The sequence below is a fragment of the Plecotus auritus genome (assembly GCF_963455305.1).
Source record: "Plecotus auritus genome assembly, chromosome: 2".
NCBI classification, from domain to species: domain Eukaryota; kingdom Metazoa; phylum Chordata; class Mammalia; order Chiroptera; family Vespertilionidae; genus Plecotus; species Plecotus auritus.
The window spans coordinates 1,252,767-1,266,173 of NC_137771.1; the positions used below are offsets into that span (position 1 = coordinate 1,252,767).

A 13,407-nucleotide genomic window follows, 5' to 3' on the forward strand; every position below is an offset into this window, starting at 1 on the left:
CGGGACCCTGGCCTGGTCCACACTGAACCATGTAAACGCCGTCCGCAAGGACTCAGCCCCTGAAGGAAGCAGGACGGTGGCTCCGCGTGTCCTTCCCGTGTTGGCAGACGGAGCCACGGCCCCTCGGGGTGGGGGCCCCGGGCTGCCCAGGTTGCTGCTCTCTTGGGAAGGAGGAGATGAGACTGAGCATGGGTAGTGGTTACCCCGGTTGGGAGACTCGCTGGGCAGGGCGGCTGTTTCGGGGTTGGCCCCCCGTTGGGACCCCAGAGGCCCCTCTCTGGGGAGTCTGTGCAGACGGATGGGGGTGGGGGGGGAGAGAGGAGGCGGTGCCCATTTTTGGGTTGAATTCCCTGTTGGGAAGCTCTTGTCTTCGGCACGGATTCCCCGGGGGGCAGAGCGCCACCCCAGCGGCGGGCATTCGATGCCACGGTCGGTTCCTTGACCATCTGCAGCCCGGGGACCGGGGCGCACACGGCTCCGTGCTGGTGACCTGGGTCAGACGTTTTCCGTGGCGAAGGCGCCTGGTGGATGGCACCAGCATGAGCACACCTGTCGTGGCGTCAGGGTGCCGCAGCCGAGGGCGCACGGGGTGGGGGAGGGGCAGGTTCCCACCTATTGGCGCAGGGACCCCAGTTACATGTGAGTGTCAGAGAAGCAAGGCGACGTGTTCATGGGGGGATGTCCTAAGGCAGTGGTCGGCAAACTGCGGCTCGCGAGCTGCGGTTTGCCGCTCTGTTGACTAATGAGTTTGCCGACCACTGGGATAGGGGCTTAATCACAAGGAACATCAGCCTGTAATTATTGGAATCGAGAGTCTAGTCCAGCCGTGGGCAAACGACGGCCCGCGGGCCGGATCCGGCTGTTCTATCCGGTTCTCTTGCTCTCCCCTCCGCTCCTTTACTTTGAATTTATATTAGTTCACACAAACCCTCCATCCATGCTTTTGTTCCGGCCCTCCGGTCCAGTTTAAGAACCCATTGTGGCCCTCAAGTCAAAACGTTTGCCCACCCCTGGTCTAGTCAGTGGTCAGCAAACCCATTAGTCAACAGAGCAGCAAATCGCGGCTCGCGAGCCGCCGCAGTTTGCCGACCACTGCCCTAAGGAGTTTGGCAGCCCTCTGTGTACACCGCCCACGGATAACCTTAGAAAGCACACACACGCACACACGTGCTCGCACACACACGTCCCATGAATTAGCCATGTTGGGGGTCATCCGGGTGCTCCCCAGACAGGCCTCCGCTCCTGCCGTCCCTGGTCCCTATGAGGGCAGGTGCGGCCGCGGGAGCAGTGAAGAATGAGCAGAAGTGACCATGTCACTCCCAGGGGGCGTGCTGAACGGCCCACGCGTGGTCCCCCGTGTCTTCCTCACTGCGATGGTGCGTGAACCACGTGGAGTCGCCCCACCCTGGGTCTCGGGGGGGGCGGTGCGTGGAGCCGAGCGAGCTCTGGGCTGCTGAGGAGTAGTGTCGGGGAGGAGCCGGGCGGGAGGAGGGATGCTCCGTCACCCGCGTGGCTGCCTGTTCGCGCCCGTGTCAACGGGGTGATGCGTGTGGTCTCGATGCCTCTTAAGCCCCGGCAGCTACTCGGGACCCTTCCCGGGCTGTTGTAGGGCGTCTCCGCGGCCGGGGCTCAGACTACAGAGACGGATGCTCTCCTGTTCTGTCGGCCGAAAGTCCAAACCCCGCTGTCGGCGGGGGGGGGGTGGCGGGGAGGGGGGCAGGTCCTCCCGGAGGCGGAGAGGCTGGGGCTGCCGGCACTCCTTGGCTTGTGGGCGCACCTCCCCCACCTCTGCTCTGTCGTTACGTGGCCGTGGCCGTGGCCCTGTGTGAGTCTGTCTTCTCTTCTGAGGACACCAGCCACTAGGATTAGGGCCTGTTCTAACGCAGCGTGCACGCATCCTAACGGATCCAGTTGCGTCTGCAGAGACCCTACTTCCAGATAAGGCCATAGTGTGAGGTTCTGGTGGCTGGGCATCTCTGGGTGACCCAGGACACGCACACATGCACACACACGCACACGCACACACACACGTGCACAAATCCTTCAGAACCGAGCATGGACCCTGAGGCCTGCTCCAGGGTCCTGGGACAGCTCCTGGCGGCCCGGCTGCCTGCCCAACCTGTGGCCCAGGCAGGAGGTGGGAGGTGCCGCCCGACTGGGGTGCCCTCCTCCCATGACCCCCAGCCCTGGCCCCCCACCGTGAGGCACAACAGGGGGTGACGGCTTCTGCATGGAGACACCTGGGTTTGGAAGGCTGAGCAGGACCCCTGAGTGAGTGGGAGGGGGGCACCCACTGGGGAGGGGTCCCCTCCACTCCCCACCACGGGCCCGTGAGAGGCAACCTTGCTGTGGACAAAACCCCTTTTTCCTGGGGGCGGGGCTCCATGAGAGGCTACGCCGCCGGTCCCTCGTGGGCTGCACGCCCCCCCCCCGCCCCCCCGACACAAAGACGACCTTTCTTCCTCCGCTGGAGACCCACGGCCGGCCGCGCGTGCCAACAGCTCTTTCAGGGTCAGGTTTTAAAGGATTTGAATTAAATCTGGATCCTTCCGGGCCTCGTGCGTGCCTGGCTATCCATCACGGGCGCCTCCAGGAGCCGCCCTCGGCCAGATGAACCGTTTAAAAGCCTGCGCTGGGCACGTGGGCTGGCGGGAGCAGGCACCTCTGCCCGCCGGGAGCCGGCTGTGCTGCTCTGCCCATTGGCTGTGGCTTTCCTCTGGGTGATTCCCCTCTTCAGCAAACACTGATTTCCTCCCCGGCCCGGCCTGGGCCTCGGCCTCGCAACTAACAAACAAGCCGCCTTTGTTCGGCCCAGCCCCCCAGCCCTGCACCCCGGGACACTTCCACCGGGCGCCAGCAGGGGGCAGGAGACTCTCTGTTTTGAGGGCCACCCCGAGGGTGCTCCTGGGGCTTGACCTCGGGTTGGGGGACGGGGTGACCAGCAGCTGAGACGCAGCAGAGGGCCAGGCGGAGGCTGCTCCCCTGAGGGGGAGTGCGGGGAGCGGGGAGCAGCCCGTTTGTCCGGAGGACTTGGGCCAGGGCTTTGGGGAGCAGTCAGAAGGGGCAGCCTTAGCGGTTACGTCAACGAGGCCCCCGGGAGGCCCCAGCTCACCTCTCAGGAGCCAGAAGAGGCCCCGCCGGGTGCGCCTGCTCGCGGGCCCTGTCCCCCGTGTCCCGCTAGTGGGGCGCCCTCCGCAGATGGCCGCCGTGTGCGTTTCCCTGGATCCCAGCAGTGCTCAGAGCCGCCAGCAGAAGGCGGCGTCCCTGCTCCCAGCTGGGGAAACTGAGGCCGGAGTGGCTGGGATTGGCTCGGAGCTGCCAGAGGGGGACCCTCCCCACCATCCTGGCACCCTGGTCGATGCCCCCAGGCGGGCAGCTTCCGAGATGGCGTTTGGAGACGCGGGCATGTGCGCCTTTACAGAGCCCTCCCGCGGCCTGGGCAGGGCTGGCTCTGACCAATAGGAACCCTCAGAAGCCATGGGCCGGCTCCGAAACTGGTTATTAAAGGGTGCGGCTTCCATCCTGGGCTCGCTCTCTCTCTCTCTCTCTCTCTCTCTCTCTCTCTCTCTCTTTCTCTCTCTCTTTCTCTCTCTGTCTCTGTCTCTCTCTCTCTTTCTGTCTCTCTGTCTCTGTCTCTCTCTCTCTTTCTGTCTCTCTGTCTCTCTCTCTCTCTCTCTGTCTCTCTCTCTCTTTGTCTCTCTCTGTCTCTGTCTCTCTCTCTCTGTGTCTCTCTCTGTCTTTTTGTCTGTCTCTGTCTCTCTGTCTCTCTTTCTGTCTCTTTGTCTCTCTCTCTCTTTCTGTCTCTCTGTCTCTTTCTGTCTCTCTCATTCTTCCTTTAAGGGAAGCCAGCTGCCATGTTCGGAGGCCCCCTGGGAGCACCCCATGTGTCAAAGGGATGAGACCTGCCAGCAAACGCGGGGGTGAGGCTGGAAGGAGCCCCCTTCCCCCCCTGCAGCCCCTCTGACAACTGGCCGGCCACCTCGGGAGAGACAAGAGCCACGGGCACTGGGGGGCCGGGCCTCGGTTCCAGACCCAGAGAGACTGAGATGAGAAACGTTTGCTGCTTTCAGCGGCTCAGCATGGGGCCAACGGGTCACGCAGCGATCCGCGACGCATACGGCACCTTCCTGCGCGGGGAGCAGGCGCCCCGAGGGGCTGCTGGGCTCCCATTTCCCACTCACACTCTTCACACCAAGGCACCCAGTTCTCCCCGGCAGGTGCTGTGGGTGAAACTGTGTCCCCCAAGTTCTCAGGCTCAAGTCCTACCCCAGCGCCCGCGGAGGCGACTCAGTTGGAAGGAGGGTCTTTGCGGATGACCTGGTCTAGATGAGGCCGTCAGGATGGGCTCTGACCCCGGGCCTGGTGCCCTTCTAAAGGGGGAGAGGTGGCCACACACACAGGAAGAGGCCGCACGGAGACTGGGTTATGCTGCTGCCGCCGCCCCCCCCCCCCCCCCTCCAGGAACCACCGGGAGCTGGCCGGAAGCCGGGACGGTCCTCCCAGCGCCTTCGGAGGACCATGGCCCTGATCCTGAACTTGCAGCCCGAAGGACCACAGGTAACACCGTTGACCCCTCACAGTGAAAGGGTGAGGGGTGCCAACCACCCTCAAAGTTGAAAATCTGAGTACGTTGGCCTCCACAAGGAGGAAGCTCACGCCAGCCACTAAGGGAGGGGAGGTGGGGGAGAGGAAGGGAGATGGGAGGAGGAGATGACTGAACAGAAGGTTGGGTAGTTAGATGGGTGAGCGGGTGGATAGTGGATGGGTGAATGGATGGATGAAAGGACGAGTGGCTGAGTGGCTGAGTAGGTGAGTGAGTGGCTGGGTGGCTGGGTGGGTAGACGGATGAATGGGTGGGTGGATGGATGGATGATGGATGAAAGGATTTGTGAAGGAGTGGGTGGGTGGGTGAGTAGACGGATGGATGGATAAGTGGGTGGGGGGATGGATGGATGATGGGTGGATGTATGGATAAGTGGGTGGGTGGGTGGATGATGGGTGAATGGATGAATAGGTGGGTGGGTGGATGGATGATGGATGATGGATGAAAAGATTTATGAAGGAGTGGGAGGGTGAGTGAGTGGCTGGCTGGATGGATAAGTGGGTGGGTGGGTGGATGATGGGTGAATGGATGAATAGGTGGGTGGGTGGATGGATGATGGATGAAAGGATTTGTGAAGGAGTGGGAAGGTGAGTGAGTGGCTGGCTGGCTGGATAAGTGGGTGGGTGGATAGATGGATGATGGGTGGATGTATGGATAAGTGGGTGGGTGGGTGGATGATGGGTGGATGGATGATGGGTGGATGGATGGATAGGTGGGTGGGTGGATGGATGGATGATGGGTGGATGGATGGATAAGTGGGTGGGTGGGTGGATGGATGGATAAGTGGGTGGGTGGGTGGATGGATGGATAAGTGGGTGCGTGGGTGGATGATGGGTGGATGAATAGGTGGGTGGATGGACAGATGACTCATGAGTAGACCGATGGTGGATGGAAGAATGGACGGGAGGGTAGGTGATACAAGCACCATCTTAGAGATTTAAAGGGCCAGGCTACCCGGCTCAGGGCTTTGGGCTCCTCCGAAAACGACCGGGCACAGAGACGGAAGATGGTGGGAGCACCGTGGCCCTGGGCGGGCACGGCTCCTTGTACACGCATGTGCACCTGCATGTGCACGCGCCATCCTCTCTCTCGTGGTGGCAGTGCCCACCTTGCCATCCGCAGTTGCCTTTCCCTTCGGGTGCCAATGGCCACCGGACCAGGCCCCCAGCAAGCAGGGTCTGGCCGCCAGATGTCAGCCGCTAATGAGCCTGGCTGCTGGCCACTAATTGGCTGAGGGTCTGGGCGCCAGTGACACAGGGACCCAGGGGTGACAGGATAGAGCGGCCCTCAGCCCGGGCGTGGGTGGCCCAGTCGCTGACCCAGGGCAGTGGGAAGCACGGTGCCCAGCGGCCCCCGGGCTGCCCACACCCAAGTGTAAATGCCTGGCAGCCTCCCCCGGTTCCCCAGGTCTGTCCGCCTCCGTCACGGGCTGGGGCTCCTGCAAGGGCAGGGGCGGGGAGGTGGGGGCTGAGGGCCGGGCGGCGTGACCGCTGGAGCAGAAAGGAGCGCCAGCCTCCGTGCGGATGGAAACGGACGCCCTAGAATAATCGCAGTCACGGTGGCGGCCTGCCCCGCGGAGGGAGATGGAGTTACAGCCAGTTCGCCCATAAACTCGTTCAAGCGATTTACGAGGCCGCCGGCCGGGGTGGGGGCAGGGCAGCCGGCCGGGCTGGCTTCTGGCTGGAGCTTCTGGCTGGAGCGGCCAACGTCCTTGTGGGAACGGCCTTCGCGGCGAATGCCCGGCCGTGGGGGTGTCTGGCGCTGCCCGTCGCGTCCGCTCGGGGGCCGGGACGCCGGACGTGGACGCGGACACCGCGCACGGAGCCCTCGAGCTGCGCGGGCCAGGTGGCCGGGGACGTCCGGGCGGAGGTTCCCAGGCCCCTGAGAACCCGGGTGGGGTTTCTGCCCCGCGGGGCACTGGAAACCAGCACAACGTCACGTAGGCTGTGGCTCATAAACCCACTCCGGTTTCTCAGGGCCACGGGGTGTCTCCCCCGCAGAGGGTCCACTTCCTGGTGGGCCCCAGGCCTTGCTGCTGCTCTCCACCGGGCAGCCTGCGGGCGGGTCAGACACTTCACGGCGGGGCAGCAGCCTTCCCCACCCGGCCAGCCCCGGAGGGCGACAGGGCGAGGAGCAGGGAGGGGGTGTCTCCTGACGGGATCATCTGTCCCAAGTGGGCAGAGGAGAGGAGCGTGGGGACAGCGTCCCAGGGCGGCTCAGCCAGGCGGGGTGCCAGGACCGGGGTGCCAGGGCTGGGGTGCCAGGGCCGCGGTGTCAGGGCCGGGGTGCCAGGGCCAGGGTGCCAGGGCCGGGGTGCCAGGGCCGGGGTGTCAGGGCCGGGGTGCCAGGGCCGGGGTGTCAGGGCCGGGGTGTCAGGGCCGGGGTGCCAGGGCCAGGGTGTCAGGCCCAGTGCAAAGGGCAGTGCGGCTCCCAGCTCAGCGGGGAGAGGACATCGGGAAACGTGTCCTGGAGACACTCAGGTGGCTTTGAGCCTGGCTGCCCCGGCTCTGTCCCCACGAGTCTGAGCTTGTCTGCGGGGCCGGGGTCACCGAGGGACGGAGAATGGCCACGTCACAGGTTGGGAAGTGCCCAGACCTAACGGGGAGGCCGGAGTGACCCGCGTGTGGGTCAGAGGCCGCTGCCCCGGACACTGTCACGCGTTCCCGTGACGGGGTGCCGCGCGGCCTCGGCTCGCCCTCACCAGCCGGTGAGCCCCAGCGCCTAACGGGTGCGTGTCCCTCCTCTCCGCCCGCCCGGGGCCCGGGCCTGATGCAGCTCTGGGACCTCCCCTCCCACGAGGCCGCTTTAGGGCCAGGGTCCCGGGGCCTCGACAGCACGCGCTCCTGACTCCGCCCGAGCGGCGGCTGCGACGGGGAGAGGCTGGCGAAGGCCGAGCGAGCACGCGGCGTCGTGGCGTCACGGCTGGAACCCGGTCACAGTGTCCTGTTGACCAGCTCGTCCTCCCAGCCGCCTGCCTGCCCCGGGGCCACGGTGTGGGACCCGGATCCTCAAACCCTCCCAGTTGGCGGCTGGGATGTCTGGGGTCACGTCACAGCGTCCACCTGCCAAGGTGACTGACTCGGCTCCGCCGGGAGGCGTCCTTGGGGAAAATCTCCGTCACGACAAAAGGCTTCATTCCTGGCTGCGGTGGCTCAGAGGTCGACCTGTGAACCGGGAGGTCGGGGTTCGGTTCCCGGTCAGGGCACATGTCCAGTGTGGGGCGTGCAGGAGGCAGCTGATCCATGGTTCTCTCTCATCACGGTGTTTCTCTCTCCCTCTCCCCTCCTCTCTGACATCAATAAAAACATGTACTGAACCGTTTTTGTTGGCCCTTGCCCAGGCCTTGGCCCCGTGGGCGCGCAGAAAGCCACACCGGTCACTCGTCTCCACCCCATGACCAGCCGCGTGAGGTGTTGCTGGGGGGTTGGCCGGACGTGCAGCGAGGACCCCACGCAGGAGGAGGCGAGGGGGCGGGAAGGGAGGTGGCCCTGGGGGAGTCCTCTGGGCGCTTCCGGAGGGGAAGGAGCGGGCGCGGGTGGGGGTTGGAGACATGTCCCCCCCTGGACCACCTCCACCTCCTCAGGGAGCAGGGAGCCCAGTCCCCAGGTCTGATTGGTCCCCCCTCCCCCCCCGTTTCTTCCTGAGCTGGAAACCAGTCTGAGCCTGGTGACCTGGTCATTTCCGAATGTGTTTCAGTGGCCGTGGTCATGTGACAGGCTCCATGGGGCTGCCCTCATGGACCCTCACATCCCCACTGTGTTCCCAGCCCCACGGACCACTGCAGGGAGCAAGGGGGGCTCTGACCTTGACCCAGCGTTGGGACGCGTGTGCCTGGAGAGGCAGCCAGCAGACCCGGGGGGCTTTGCTTAGTTAGCATCTGCCTGTGGGACAGAGCCGGGGCCCTTGGGGGGGGGGGGGTGAAGGAAAGAGGAAATCCCCGAGGGCTTCCTGGAGGAGTCTGACTTCAAAAAGAATGAGCTAAGTCCCTGATGCGAGGAGGTGTGGCCATCATGCCTCCCACCTGGACCCGTGTCTGGGGCCCGGTCACTCCTGAGCCAGGGACGTGTGCTTCGGTCACTCCACAAACTGCAGCTCAGTGGGCCGAGATGCCCGCCGGCTGGGAGGTCCCGGCGGGGCTGCCTCACTGGGTCCTAAAGCTGGACCTCAGGTCACAGGCTGCTGATAACACCGCCTGGGGGGCATGGCTTGCCTTCCTCCGGGAGGGGTCTCCCTAGGTGGGGGTGCCGGGGGGGGGGGGCTCTGAGCCCCGCCCCCAGACCCTCTGACGCTGGCTGAGCACAATGGTTGCCTTGGTTACATTGTTACCCATGTGACGGCCATCCCTGCAAAGCCTCAGTGCCGCCCCTGGAGGGGAGCGGGCCTGCCGGTGGTAGAGGCAGGGATCTCGGGGACCCGCCGTCTGCTAGCCTGTCTGGGAGACGCCCCGAGACCCGCGGAACCCCGGGGCCCTTGAAGCTTCCGTAGGAGCTTCCGGTGTCACAAAGTGGCCCGCGGGAGTTCCGCCCGGGGCCGGATGAGGCTGAGGCGGGGGAACACGACATGTTTAACCCACACGCGTTAGACGTCCCGGCCGTGATTGTGGACAATGGGTCCGGACTCTGCAAGGCGGGCCTGTCCGGGGAGATCGGGCCCCGCCACATCGTCCGATCCGTCGTGGGGCGCCCCAAGTTCAAGGCGGCCTCGGCGGGGGCCCACCAGAAGCAGCACTTTGTGGGCGAGGCGGCCCTGCACAGGAAGGAGGCCCTGTTCCTAGGCTGCCCCATCGAGCGCGGCCTGATCGTCGGCTGGGACGACATGGAGGAGATGTGGCGGCACCTGTTCGAGTGGGAGCTGGGGGTGCGGACCAGCGAGCGGCCGGTGCTCATGACCGAGCCCTCGCTGAACCCCAGGGAGGCCCGGGAGAAGACGGCCGCGGTGATGTTCGAGACGTTCCAGGTGCCCGCCTTCTACCTGTCGGACCAGGCCGTGCTGGCCCTGTACGCCTCGGCCTGCGTCACGGGCCTGGTGGTGGACAGCGGGGACGGCGTCACCTGCACCGTCCCCATCTTCGAGGGCTACTCCCTGCCCCACGCCGTGGGCAAGCTGTACGTGGCGGGGCAGGACGTCACGGAGCACCTCATGCGGCTGCTGCAGGCGGGCGGGCGCGCCTTCCCCTGCGCGCTGCACCGGGGCCTGGTGGAGGACATCAAGGAGAAGCTGTGCTACGTGGCCCTGGAGCCGGAGCAGGAGCTGGCGCGGCGGCCGGAGGAGGTGCTGCGGGAGTACAAGCTGCCGGACGGGAACATCGTCCGCATCGGGGACCAGCTGTTCCAGGCGCCCGAGGCCCTGTTCGCGCCCGAGCAGCTGGGCGTCCAGAACCCGGGCCTCTCCAGCATGGTCTCCGGCAGCATCGCCAAGTGCGACGCCGACATCCAGGGCACCCTCTACGCCGAGATCGTGCTGTCGGGGGGCAGCACCCTGTTCCAGGGGCTGGACGACCGGCTCCTGAAGGAGCTGGAGCAGCTGGCCACCAAGGGGACCCCCATCAAGATCACGGCGCCGCCCGACAGGTGGTTCTCCACGTGGATCGGGGCCTCCATCGTCACCTCCCTGAGCAGCTTCAAGCAGATGTGGGTCACCGCCGCCGACTTCAAGGAGTTCGGGACCTCGGTGGTTCAGAGAAGGTGCTTCTGAGGGGCCCCGCGCACGGGGCGGCCCCCGGGTGTGGCGAGCTCGCCCCTCGGCGTCGGCGTGGTGTTCAATAAAAGACAGGACGGTGCAGTCTTTGGCCACGTCAGGCTCGGTTCATTCCTGGCGGCACCCGCATTATTTCTGACCCTGGTGGTGAATCTCATTTCAGTGGTCTGCCCCCCACCCCTCTCCTCCTCCTGGGAGAGCCCTGGGTTAGGTGTTGAGGCTGTGTCCATTGGCAATCTCGGCGGGGGCGGGGGGGGGGGGCTGGACCTCATGCCAAAAGCTCGTGATGGAAGGGCCCCCGCGTCTGCATCTAAAACGGGTGCCATAGGTGGGCCTGAGGGTCCGGAAGGGGATGTGGTGGGAATAAGCAGGGATGTTTGCTGTCCTTTTCTGAGGTCAACAGACCCTCGCCTGGGCCGGTGCTTCACACAGCAGGACTCTCGCTCTGCTTTTATGGGGCTGGGCAGCTGAGTAGGGGGGACCCCTTAATCTGGGCGCAAGGGATCGGCAGAAGCAGAAATCGCCACCTGCTCAGGACTCGCTCGGGGCCTGCTCCGGGAGGGTGTGAGAGTCAACTTCCCTACGTTGTTTATTGTAGCCTTTTTTTTTTTTTTATGTATTCAAACTAGAGGCCTGGTGCACGGAATTCGTGCATGGGGGGTGTCCCTCAGCCTGACCTACAGCCTTTCCAATCTGTAGGCCCCCAGGGGGTGTCCTTCTGATGGCTCAGGCCCGCTCCCCAGGGTTGTCTGCTCTCTGCGGGGCCTGCCCGCTCCACACCGTGGCGACTGCCAAGCAGGCCGTGCTGGGAGCTGCCGGGGGCCTTCACTTCACTGCTCCCAGGTCTCTGAGGCCGTGCTGGGTGCTGCCTGTGGCCGCGCTTGCCTGCTCCCAGGTCGCCGCGGCAATGGCCAAGCAGGCCTTTTTGCAACCCTGCTGTCAGTCTCCACCGAGGCGATGAGGTTAATTTGCATACTCACTCCTCATTGGCTGGCGGCGTCACAAAGGTACAGTCAATTTGCGTCTTTCTCTTTTATTAGTGTAGACTAGTGGCCCGGTGCACGAAATTCGTGCACATTAAAAGGGGATTCGTTAGAGGAAATAATTTAATATTGCTATTTGCCCTTTCTCTATAATAGAAGTGTCAGAGATGAAAGGAAATTAGTAAAATGTATATGAAAACCTTCCTCCTGTCAGAGTCTGGGGCACACCACGGGACCCAGAGTCAAGTCCCCGCCCACCCACATGCACCTCAAAATCACATGAGACCCAGACCTGGCCGCGCTGTGCCCCCCCCCCCCCGCCCCAGCATTGGGCTAGATCCAGACCCTGCCAGTCCCACCTTTGTCAAGCCCTGCCAGGTAGGGGGCGTAGCCTCAGGTCCCCTGGCCCAGTGCCAGCATGGGGGGTGTGGCCTGAGGTCCCCCAGCGCAGACTGGGGTGGGGGCGTGCCTTGAGGTCCTCCATCAAGCCCCGCCAGATGGGGGACATGGCCTGAGATCCCCTGTTAAGCCCTGTCAAGCCCCGCTGGGTGGGGGGCACGGCCTGAGGTCCTCTGTCAAGTCCAGCCAGGCAGGGGGGGTGCAGCCTCAGGTCCCCTGGCCTGGTGCTGGGGCAGGGGTAACAGCCTGAGGTCCCCTGTCAAGCCCCACCTGGTGGGGGGTGCAGCCTGAGGTCCCCTAGCCTAGTACCAGGACAGGAAGTGAACCTTGAGGTCCCCCATCAAGCCCTGCCAGGTGGGGGGCGTGGCCTCAGGTCCCCTGGCCTGGCACTGGGGCAGGGGGTGCGGTCTGAGGTCCCCCAGCCTGATGACAGGGCGGGGGCCGCGGCCTGAGGTCCCCTGTCAAGCCCCACAGGGGCGGGGGAGGGCGTAGCCTCAGGTCCCTGCTGATTGCTCGTTAAGGGTCCTTATGGGAACTTGGCCTCAGCTGTGGGTGCAGCCAGCTTTGTGATGGAGTGACGGTCAATTAGCATATTCCCTGTTTATTAGATAGGATGTGTTTTTGGCAGTGTTTAGGGCAAAATCCTGGGTTCAGAGTTAATGACCATTAATGAAGTAACAGTTGAATGAATATGATGGGAAAATCTATGTCATATTTGAAGTGGAAGTGAGCATGTGCTGTGTTTGAAGACAGAAGATAGTTGGGTCATCTTCAGGTTCATGGTACCATCCCTGCCTTTTTACTCGGTGTATTTAGACAGTTTACGTTTAAAGTAATAGGTTCTGTCTTCAGTCTGCCATTTTACTTCCTGTTTTTCTCCCTCTGTTTTCTATTCCCATTCCTCTTTTCTTTTTCTGTTAATCCTCACCAGAGGATATTTCCCCATTGATTTTTAGAGAGAGTGGAAGGGAGGAGGACAGATAGACAGACAGAAACATTGATGAGAGAGAGAGAGAGTGAGGGGGGGGGGGGGCTGGGGATTGAGCCCATAAGCAAAGTATGAGCCCCCGACCGGAATTGAACCTGGGACCCTTCAGTCTGAGGGTTGACATTCTATGCACTGAGTCATATTGGCCAGGGCCCCCCCCCATTCTTCTCTCCTTACCTTCCCGTGGGTTACTTAAACATTTTTAAGAATTCTATATTGCTTTATTTGTGGGTTTCTGTATGTTTTCTTAATGATTGTCCTCGTTAATGTAATGACCCACTGGGACCAACCTTTCACCACTTGGAGTAAAGTGTAGGAGCCGGACTTCTACTTAAGTCAACTTTACCTTCCCAACTTTTTTAAAAAAATATATTTTATTGATATTTTACAGAGAGGAAGGGAGAGGGATAGAGAGTTAGAAACATCGATGAGAGAGAAACATCCATCAGCTGCCTCCTGCACACCCCCTACTGGGGATGTGCCCGCAACCAAGGTACATGCCCTTGACCGGAATCGAACCAGGGACCCTGTGGTCCGCAGGCCGACGCTCTATCCACTGAGCCACACCGGTGAGGGCCCTTCCCAATGTTTAAAACAAAACTGCCTTCCATATTTCTTCTGTGTACGTGAAGCACAAGCTCAGATGGGGTACCCCTCATTCCCCCACCCCAAGTTCTTTCGCTCCCTGAAAACCACGCCCTTCCTGTTCTGCTATGTCCTCTCTGTTGAGAGAGTTG

The 13,407-nt window shown here is 63.0% G+C and overlaps 1 protein-coding gene across 1 annotated transcript; it reads left to right on the forward strand.

Annotated features, from left to right (window-relative positions):
• Positions 1-9,163: 9,163 nt before the first annotated feature.
• ACTRT2 (actin related protein T2) lies at positions 9,164-10,297 on the forward strand (the record flags this gene model as incomplete). Its single annotated transcript, XM_080655509.1, has 1 exon — positions 9,164-10,297. The coding sequence occupies one exon, from the start codon at positions 9,164-9,166 to the stop codon at positions 10,295-10,297; it is 1,134 nt and encodes a 377-aa protein (XP_080511635.1).
• Positions 10,298-13,407: the final 3,110 nt, after the last annotated feature.